We start from the raw sequence: 11,271 nt of genomic DNA, 5'->3' as shown, positions 1-11,271 counted from the left end.
AGCCCAAAGAAGGAGCATTGCAATAAGATAGTGATGAAGGATCATCCACAATAAGCATACTCTTATCATTGCAATGACCAACACTACTCACCATATCATTACCTTGTGGAAAACCACATGTAGGTGAAGTAGAAGAAGTTGAGAAGACTATATGACCGGAGGTGGAGGGAGAACAATCATCCCCACAAATCTTGGACACTCCATATTTATCTTGAAGCTTCGTCCACAACTCATGAGCATCCCGGAATGGCATGAGTTGAAATATAACTACATTGCTCAAAGCATCGAAAAGCACATTAGAAGCTTGAGCATTGAGATAAGAGTTTTTCTCATCCTCTAAAGATAATCTTTAGGGATCCTTTGGAGGAGAAAACCCCATATCTACAATTCGCTCTAAATTTGGGTCCATGACCCTAAAGAGATTAAGCATGCGAATTACCCAAACATCAAAATTTGCGCCATTGAAACTAAGAGTGTCAGAGAATCCTAATCCCCTAGTCGACATCTTTACTCTCTAGGTGGTTAAGCCTAATAAAGAGAGACGAGGCTCTGATACCAATTGAAAGATCGTGGATGTCGCCTAGAGGGGGGTGAATAGGCGTTTTAAAGTAATTACGGTTTAGGCTTGAACAAATGCGGAATAAACTTAGCGGTTAATTTGTCAAGCACAAAACCTAAAATAACTAGGCTCACCTATGTGCACCAACAACTTATGCTAAGCAAGATAAGCAACTATGTGATAGCAAGATATATGACAAGAAACAATATGGCTATCACAAAGTAAAGTGCATAAGTAAAGGGTTCGGGTAAGAGATAACCGAGGCACGCGGAGACGATGATGTATCCCGAAGTTCACACCCTTGCGGATGCTAATCTCCGTTTGGAGCGGTGTGGAGGCACAATGCTCCCCAAGAAGCCACTAGGGCCACCGTAATCTCCTCACGCCCTCGCACAATGCAAGATGCCGTGATTCCACTAAGGGACCCTTGAGGACGGTCACCGAACCCATACAAATGGCAACCCTTGGGGGGCGGTCACCGAACCCGTACACTTTGGCAACCCTTGGGGGCGGTCACCGGTACCCGTCAAATTGTTCGGGGCGATCTCCACAACCTAATTGGAGACCCCGACGCTTGGCCGGAGCTTTACACCACAATGATTGAGCTTCGAACAACACCAACCGTCTAGGGCGCCAAGGCACCCAAGAGGAACAAGCTCTAGGGTGCCCAAACACCCAAGAGTAATAAGCTTCTCAAACTTCACTTCCACGTATCACCGTGGAGAACTCAAACCGATGCACCAAATGCAATGGCAAGGGCACACTGAGTGCCCAAGTCCTTCTCTCTCAAATCCCACCGGAGCAACTAATGCTAGGGAGGAAAATGAGAGGAAGAACAAGAAGGAGAACACCAAGAACTCCAAGATCTAGATCCAAGGGGTTCCCCTCACATAGAGGAGAAAGTGATTGGTGGAAATGTGGATCTAGATCTTCTCTCTCTTTGCCCTCGAAAACTAGCAAGAATCCATGGAGGGATTGAGAGTTAGCAAGCTCAAAGAAGGTCAACAATGGGGGCAAAAACGAGCTCAAGAGATAGGGAACCATTGGGAAAGAAGACCCCCTTAAATAGGTCCCCACGAATCTGCCCGTTATGTACGGAATAACATAGGAGCGGTACAACCTCTATGAGCACCGGTACAACCGGTAACAGGCAATAAGCGGTACAACCGGCCCACAACCGCCCAACAACCGCACCACAACAGAGACCAGTCCGGTGGTAGAGCGGTACATGACCGGTACAACCTCCGGACCAATTCTGGAGCGGTACAACCGCTCCAAACACCGGTTGTACCGGTCAAGCGGTACAACCTCTCCATGGGGCGGTACAACCTCTCTGTGTAAAACAGGCAATATCAAAACAGCCACAACTTTCGCATACGAGCTCCGAATTCAACGAAACCAAGTTTGTTGGAAAGCTAATGACAAGGGCTAACACAATCTTGAGAGAAATATCAATAAGAAGCAAATGAGAAAAGGACCATAATAAAATGGTGAGAACCCTTCCTCGGATAAGACCGGTAAAACCTCCAACACCGAAAACATCATAGAAGATGCATGCGAACTCCGTTTTCGATGAACTCAAGCTTGTCATAAAGATGACCATAATCTCTAAGACTCACAAATGGAACCAAACAAGAACCAAGAAAGATGATGCAAGGATGCAATGGTTTGAGCTCTCGACTAATGATACGATCAAGCTACTCCCTAGAGAGCCCCCTTGATAGTACGACAATCGATCCTAGAACCCGGTCTCCCAACTACCACTATGAGACCGGTAAAATAGAAAACCTATCAAGGGCAAACCTTTGCCTTGCACATAGTCCACTTGAGCTAGATGATGATGATCTTGACTTCCTCAAGTTGGACCACCTTTCTTGATTGTGTTGGCTCGATGAAGACTAGTTGATTGCTCCCCCATACTCCACTATGGGTGAGCCACTCTTTGGCTCATCTTCACAATTACATTGACACCACAATGGACGGCAAGCTTCAAGCTTGATTGCTCCCCCATACTCCATTATGGGTGAGCCACTCTTCGAGTTGCTCCACTTGGATTTGCACACTGCAAACTTGATGACGATCACCACTTGAGGTCATCCTTCATGGGTTGTATGAGATCTTCCTCTTGATGCAAGACCATGGAAACATACCTAACCCCACAAAGAACTCTCACGTAGACCATGGGTTAGTACACAAAGCGTAATGGACAATGCTTACCATACCATGGGATCACTTGATCCCTCTCGGCACTTCTTCTACGCTTTGTGAGTTGATCAACTTGATTCACTCTTGACTTAGTCTTGATCAACATTGAATCTTTCCAACTCTCATTTGGATGATGTCTTGAAGATAACCATGAATGATCACACAATCTTCTTCTTCAAGACATGCTTGCAATAAGCTCAACTCACACATGACCAATCTTTGGATAATTCCTTGAAAAGCACTTTGGCCATCTCAACTCACACATGACCAATCTTTGGATAATTCCTTGAAAAGCACTTTGGCCATCTCAACTCACACATGACCAATCTTTGGATAATTCCTTGAAAAGCACTTTGGCCATCTCATAAACTCCTTGAAACCAACACATGGACTTCAAGACAATCCTATGGACAAATCCTTCAAATATAACTCAAGGCAACCGTTAGTCCATAGAGATTGTCATCAATTACCAAAACCACACATGGGGCATCGCATGTTCTTTCATTCACAATGAACTTGGTGATGCCGACTCTTCTCAGGAAGAAATAGGGACCGATGAGATAGAGGTAAACACTACAGCCTCTGACTCGGAAACACTTGGCCAAAGGGGATGCTTCTAATGCAACTATTTACACTATTTATTCTAGGGGTGCAACAGGTTTATTGGGCCGGCCCAGCACGCTTCGCCTGAGCGCGGCGGCATAGCGGTCGAGGGTTTAGTACTACTCCCTCCGTTCGGAATTACTTGTCGCAGAAATGGATGTATCTAGATGTATTTTAGTTCTAGATACATCCATATCCGAGACAAGTAATTCCGAACGGAGGGAGTACCTTGCAGCGCGAGGGTGTGTCAGGCCAGCGGTTCAGGTGCGCAAACATGTACGTGTACATGTGTACATACCACTCACACGTCCCCGAAGGTGACCATCCGGAGGTGGGTATATGTTTTTGCCATAAAATCACATGTCCCCGAAGGAGACCATACGGAGGTGGGTATATGTTTTTGCCAAAATACCATACTGCCCTTATATGTTTAGAGGCGGGGTGGGGGTGGAAGCGGAGCTCATGATCTACTCCCATAAAATGTCTGATATTTGTTTATTGATAATCTAAAATGTCTTATATTTATTTACAGAGAGAGTAATTCATTTTATAGAAGTTAAGTTTGAGAGTTTGCCTCTAGCGGCACACTCTTTTTAACTACTCATATTTAAGAAGTTTATAAGAATTTGTTAAGGGTTGGTTAGAAATACCCTTACAACTCTTTTAAGTCGATACCGAATTGCCGAAGAGAGTAGTATAAACAAATGAAGGGTAAATACAAGAAACAAAATGAGTATTGGTTCTATTTGATTTGCATAGCCCACAGGGCAAAAAGGGCAAGGACAATATATTTCTTGTTGATATTAAATTGCAAAAATAGGACAATTGGAATTGGAGACAAGTCATGGCTCTCAGATGATCATAGAATTGGAAGTGGTAACTGAAACATGGCAGTTTCGTTTAGTTCAGCTTCCTTGTCTGTCCTTGATGATTTTTCACGACGCCAGGGCGCTGTCTCCTGCGCCCTCCTGGATGCAAGGGAACGTAGTCTTTATCTTGGTCGTAGTCCTCGTCGACCTCGACCTCATAGGTTACTACGCCCTTGGCTTTCAGCTGTTGCCTGTAGTCTTTCTGTAAATCCAGCATCTCCTGGTTAACACAGTCGTCGAACAGGGCTATGTCGGCCAACATGTCATACAAGCTCGCAGCCAGCACAGGGTCTTTCCTGAAAGCAATCTCAGGCACCTCCATATCCATGCTGTCCGGTTTGTAGGAGAGGACACGTTTCACATCGCACTCTGCCACCTGACGCGAGATCTTCTTCTTCTTCTTCTTCTTCTTCTTCAGCCCCTTCGACTCTGCAGATATTTCGGCTGACTCGCCGGGTGCGTTTTTCTGAACCTGCGGATCAACCAGCTTCACCTCCTGCTCCAAAGAACTCGAGCTCGCCATCGGGACCTGCACCAACTGCTATCGATTATTGAGATAAAAAAATCAGGTGACCCTTGATGCATATTTATATGCACGCGCGAGCAGAGTCCCTGTCGGGCTCCTCAAGTCGTATACGTGTGCTGCACGATCCGACTCGATCCCCGGCCGGAATCGGCAGAAGAGCGCGTCCGGGTCGATTCCAGATCGACAGATCCGAAGCTGCCACGATTAGGGTTCCAGATCGGGCACATGGATCCGACGCAGAAACCAATCGAGCATAAAACGGAATCATCTAACAAGGGAAGTCACACGTACCGAGCGACTCGGGGAGATCTGCTTGGCTCCTCGCTTCCAAAGGCAGGGCAGAGAGAAGGCCTTAGGGTTACACGAGTAACTTTGTTTTATAAGGATTGGAACACGGGCCTTGCTATACTTCAGAATCGGTCCAAAGTGTTGTCATGGCTGCAGCCCAAGAGAACTCGGGGCTATGTGGCCCAATAGGCCCCATCAAATTATTCACGCCAGCATTTATAAAACTGGAAAACTCCGTGTGGTTTTTTGATGAATAAGAACTTGGTTTACCCCTCAAAAAAATGAAAGGAAAAAAATCAAGAGAGGGGGGAATTCAGATTGTCACTCACGCCGTGATCATAACAGGAAGTTTATAGCGGCGACCAATGAGAGTATGAGACGATGAGCTTCTGTTTTCATGCTTTCACCACACAGGCGACAACTGTTAGATTTGGGCTAAACTTGGCTGCAACAGTCGGATGTAAAGCTAGAGGTGGAATTCGGTAACTCCAAGGTGGTTTCGGCCTTGCAAGAAGGAAGATCGAGTTCAGTGATGGAGCACACCACATGATACCAAGATATTCACATATCATATAAGTATTACAACACAGCTCCGGTCTTTATTACAACTGGATGACCCGTTGTGCCCTTGGCAAAGAACAATTGTAACAAAGAAATGCAACCAAAGGAACAGATGTACCATGTGAAGGAGTCTATTTTGGGTTTATCTGCAAAATACAATGCCAATGACTATGCTCACGTTCTTTTATTTTACATCGTTGCGGTAGACCATTAACGAGCATCACATGACCGCATGTCAACTAAGGTAACACCAAACCGGACGACCCGAGAAACAGGGCTCTGACCCGAACAAACCGAGAACCAACCTCCCCACCAAAAAGTGGCCAAAACCCAAATCCAAACCAACAAACAGAGTAGTAGAGGTGACTGGCACAATCCAACCCGACGAATGACAACAGTGAATAAGCCGCGGAGCCAGCCACTCAATGGTCCCTGTCGTGTGGGTCGAAGGCGAGCCCGGGGCTACCTCCTCTACCACTCGCTGTCCTCGCCTTGCGTGTGCCACCCTGCGCATTGGTGGTGGGGCCTGGTGTTTGTTCCATCGGGTAAAGGCGTCGAGTCTGATGCGATGGGTGCAGCATGGTTTAGCATGTGGGCTGTTTGACACACATGTGCGATGACCCGCTTGAAAGTTACACCAGTCAGAGGCCATCGCACACGATTTTTGAAACCATGTGCTTAAGGGGGCCTATTTGCGTACCAACCCAAGACATGCTTATCAGGCTTTATGTATTAACGATTGGAAAGCGTCAAGGTATTTGTGCAAATAGATATAATAGTTGCAGAAACTACCCAAATCTAAAAGTAAATTACAATAATAATAATAATTCTAAATATAGGAAAGATAAAGAACCCCATTTTCGCACAGACTTCCCAAATCTGTGTGTGATACGAGGGGTCAATCGCACACACAGTTAGAACACAAAAACTATGTCAATAAGTAGGGTCCGCCACACACAATCAGAATTCAAAATTGTGTGCTCAGATAGGTTGGCGACTGGGGATGCCATCGCACACACTTCCAAAACCGTGTGTGACTGGGGATCTAAACATGTTTAACCAAGCCTAAAATTAGTGCCATGTTACTAGAATTATTAGAACAAAATTACAAGCAAACATAGCACATAATGTAATTCACATTCAAAACACATCATGTGATTGTTTCCAACATGTATCTAACATATGACATGTTCCAAGTTCATCATAGAACATATGCAAGTACAAATGTACTTCTCCACATCACACAACGATCAACACACACAGCTAGCAATCACATATAATCTTACAGCATCTACAGAAGCTTCAGCTGGCCCTCTAAATAAACGGAGACCAGACTCTACCTTGCTCAGGAGCAATTAAAATTTTCTGATAACCATCATCTTGTGAAACAATTCGTTCAACGTTTTGCAAAGAGAGGTAGTGGTCAAATGGAAGCTCCCACAGAGCAGCAGGGAGTTAGTTATCAAAACCCCATCAGAGGACTTAGAGGAGCGGCAATGGAAATTTGTGCGGCTGTTCCGTGGAGAAGGAGGTATGGCCAGGGTTCCATCCATTCATGAGGTTTTATCAAGCTTCCTTCTGTTTATTTATGGTTGAACTTCTGGTCGAAGAATACTGCACGGAAGTTGCCGATTTGGAGCTCAGCTTGAGAGCTCTTGATTTCTTGCTTGTTGCTTGATGTGGGATGTGAGTATGCTGTCCCTTTTTTTTTATAAATTTTTCACCTATCCAAGCAGCTCAATTTTGTAATCCCCGCAAAAAAAAAGCTCAATTAATCCCCGCAAAAAAAAGCTCAATTTTGTAGTTAGAACAAGAACAAATTTATATCGTTCTTGTGGTGAACTGATCAACCTAAAGAAAGATCAGCACAGCATGCACTCACAGAAGGTGTACTGTAGTCTTTCAGTGATTATCAGATGCAATGTACATGTTTGTTTTTAAACTGGTATAAGTAATTTCGAAAGTCAACTGAATATATATCAAAGAAGTGCAGCATCAGATACCAAAGCTGAAACGAAGAGCATATATTGAATTGGTAAAATTCAGAGTCAACTGAACGCAGATCAATAGCTTTCCCTTTTCTTGGGTGAAGATCAAACTCTAAAATATAAATTCTTCTCAACGTCAGTGGGTTACTTTCAGTTGACATCTCAGAAGGCACCTTTTTGGTTTTATACATAACTACATATTTGATACTCTTATCAATTTCAGATTTCCCTTGATTGGTGGCCGCTTCTGCATTGCTGAATTTCTAATTGCCTCATATTCCCCGTTCCAACTACAATATAAGGTGAGTACTGTGTGCTTAGAGAGATGCCTTGTGAAAAAAATTGTCAACAGTTCGTTTTTGTAGCAGTTTCCCGTTCACACGTTGCACACTTTCCATGAGCCACACACTAAATGCTTTCTTTAGCTTATGTACATTTTTTTTAATCTTATGCTTGTATCTCATCATCTAGAAGGATTAACAGCCCCATCTTAGTTTAAATTTCATGTCTGGCATGGCATGTACATAATTAGAGGATGGATATCTATTTTCTGTTCATAATCAGTACACAGGAAAACATGTAGAAATCATCTTCCATACCATTGTGTCATTGATGAAGTAGATTTAAAATCAAGCTATATTAATGGGAGGATAGACACAGTTGGTTAACTTATCAATTTATAGCTTGCCTCCACACACGAGGAAGGCGATTCCATGATGCCTAGGCTGCCGCAAAGCCAAACAGGGTCGCAGCCTCAACACGCCTGCTAAACCCCTGGTTGGCTAGCTGTCCTTTCTTCCCAGTGAGGCCAGCCCAATTAAGCATCATTGAAATTTATGGCTGGGGAAGTGTTGAATCAACCTCCTCAATATTACCTATCCTCTTACTGCTTTACCATTCGAATCCTTAATTAATGCTAAATAACTGTTACTGATTATCTGAGGAGAAGTAGACGTTTGAACCATAATTTAGTTCTATTCATATTTTTGAGGAAGATGGCCATGTATCTCCTAATTTTGTAGTGGAGTTAATTTCTCTAAAAATAAGTAACTTCTTGCAAGACCGATATGGATATATGACAGTTTCGAGACAGGATGAGGAAATGACGTACATGTCTGGGAATGATGAAAATCATGGTATTTGTCTACTGATATGAACAACTATGATTATTACTGTTGCATTGTGAGCACCTCTCCTCCTCGACACTCAACAGGAGCCAAGGTGAGCCGCTGTTGATTCCTCTGCACATAAGGTTTTGCATTTGCTATTTTTGAATTTCATTACTGGGCAGCCAGTGCATGACTCACAAGATCTTGAACAAAAGATTGTTTGCATGTTGCTACTGACCATTGTGTGCGGCAATGAGGTGTGCAAGCAATTAATCAGCAGGTGACTAGCTTGGATGATTTTTATCGCTATTGCCTGTGAGAAGTTACTGTGTTCACTACGCTCTAACTAGCAATTATACATGTATTGTGTATGCTACCATTTCTAGCAGAGAAGTCATCGTTTCATTTATCCAGAATCACTGGTTCATGTCATGTGCCACTTCTTTCAGGGTATGTGGTTGATTTATTTTACTTTTGTATACATAAATAATTATTTGCTTGAGCTACAATTTTAGATGGTCAGTACCTATAATCCACCTTGTGCAAGAAAAGTTGTTGAAAGAAAGGTTGCGTACTATTTCTAACGAATAGTGATAATCAGTTATGATAGATGAGACACATTTCTAATTTAAGTACATGAGTAGTTACATTAGCAATCCAAATTTATCATTGACTCGAAAATAGAATAGTGGTGATCATAGCAACGCAATATAAGCTTCACTCTGAACTGCTGATAGATGTACCTACTAGCTAGGCCAAAGGGAGTCAAAATCTCTACAAGTCCACGGAAGTCAAAATCTTTTCTGAAGATGAATTGATGGTCACTGTCTATCTATGCCTCTTTTGTCACCAGATTCAGTGTCCATCCCTTATTTATAATAAGGAAGCATCTAATTTCATGGTTGGGTGTGTCGTGCCAGTAAGCACATGCGAAATGCGGAAAACGATAGAGAAATTGAACTAAAAAAATCTTATAACAGAAATCAGTTAACTCCATTTGAACTAAAACTTAATACACAAAACTTCCAGTCGGCTTCCGTGGAATAGCAGCAGATCTAACCATGATTTGCCAGAATAGTTCCACTTACCAGTAGCAAACTATGTTCACTAGGTTGGCCCATGCATGGGAGCACCACGACTCAGGCCAGTGGTTTAGCAGACACAAATGTTTGTTGGCTTAGCAAGTGAAAAATTATTTATGATGTTCTTGTGCTACATAGTTAGTAGACAGAAATATCTAATGAGATATTGATTCAGTAAATTGAAATTTGCTTTAGCCTATGGTTAGGTTATGCTCTTAAGAGATACTCCCTCCGTCCCAAAATTCTTGTCTTAGATATGTCTAGATACGGATGTATCTAATACTAAAACGTGACTTGATACATCCGTATTTAGCCAAATCTAAGACAAGAATTTTGGGACGGAGGGAGTACTTTTTTCCGACTATCTTTGCACAGTTTTCTTCAATGACCTACAAAAGATTACCTCGAGTGTGAAGTTACTGAGCATGGACCTGTGTTCCTATTTTGGAGCTCTATGCTACTACTGAGTTTTACAATTGAGTTTTCTTTTCGTAGCTTTGCATTATTTTACTGCTCATGTTGTTACCTATGAACTAAAGATTGAAGCTATTTATTGAATGAAGACACTAAATTAATTTCTGGGTCAGCTTGTAGAGGAGCGTTCAAGTTCATCTCAGTTTTTCCTTTGTTTTTGGTTGTCAATTATTGTACCTATGAACTCTTGTATTCTGCTCTTTCAAGCAACCACCATCAAGTTAATGCAAGAAACTACCGGCACTACCATAAGGATTAGCAAGCTAGGATGAATGCCGCGCTACCAGAACATGGTGAAGCATGAACCACTAGCCTATTAAAAAAAGGAAAAGCAGGACCAAGCATGCCAAGCAATTACCTTCGATGTCTGCTGGATGCAGAAGAGATGAAGATGAACTGCTGTGCACTCTATTCCCTTCCCACCTTGCCCGCCACCAACCAGTCACAGGCTCGCCTGCGCAGCTGCACCACATGATTCATCATGCCCACTTTCTCACTGCATAAGAGAGAAACATACACTGAATTACTCTCAGTTTTCCTATGGATAAGACAAATCAGACCTAATATTTTGTTTCTTAAATGTAACAGAAAAGATGTAGGCCAGCTGATTATGAGTTAGAATAGGAACAAGCTGAAGAACAAAATGTTTTTTGAAATTGCTACTACCTAGAGCTCAACAAATCTTCTACTCTAACTAGAGGTCATCAAATCTTTTGATGGCCTGAGGTGCTTCGACCAGAGTAGATACTAACTTAAACAGCAAAGAGAGAATAAATACCCTGCAAATGTCCGTGTTAGATTTCAGTAACAGTACATAAAAAACTAAATCGTTTGCTGAGACATGGAGCCACAACTGAGAAGCCTCCTATTACATAATGGAGTCAATTATAGTGTTGATACATAGACACATCCAAACCTGATAGTTTCTGGATCCGACATTAGGGCCAAGGCAATTTGATAGGTATCTATCTGAACTGGAGAGTTGGAGAATAGAGCATCTAAGTTCA

General features: G+C 42.8%; 1 protein-coding gene across 7 annotated transcripts; it reads right to left on the bottom strand.

Moving 5' to 3' along the window:
- Nucleotides 1–4,083: 4,083 nt before the first annotated feature.
- LOC125544190 lies at nucleotides 4,084–10,758 on the bottom strand. Of its 7 annotated transcripts, none has more exons than XR_007299320.1 (3): nucleotides 10,623–10,758; nucleotides 5,054–7,335; nucleotides 4,084–4,765 (listed from the first exon to the last, which is right to left on the bottom strand). XR_007299320.1 is itself a non-coding variant. In XM_048707785.1 (2 exons), the coding sequence occupies exon 2, from the start codon at nucleotides 4,757–4,759 to the stop codon at nucleotides 4,268–4,270; it is 492 nt and encodes a 163-aa protein (XP_048563742.1). In that variant the 5' UTR covers nucleotides 4,760–4,774; nucleotides 10,623–10,758; the 3' UTR covers nucleotides 4,084–4,267. The 7 variants fall into 7 exon arrangements, 2 of the variants coding, with proteins under 2 accessions (XP_048563742.1, XP_048563735.1); XR_007299326.1 differs by having other exon boundaries at nucleotides 5,054–6,656; XR_007299325.1 differs by having other exon boundaries at nucleotides 5,054–6,299.
- Between the last annotated feature and the right edge of the window lie 513 nt (nucleotides 10,759–11,271).

The sequence above is a fragment of the Triticum urartu genome, chromosome 1 (assembly GCF_003073215.2).
Source record: "Triticum urartu cultivar G1812 chromosome 1, Tu2.1, whole genome shotgun sequence".
NCBI lineage: Eukaryota > Viridiplantae > Streptophyta > Magnoliopsida > Poales > Poaceae > Triticum > Triticum urartu.
This window is presented reverse-complemented; position numbering and strand designations above follow the sequence as displayed.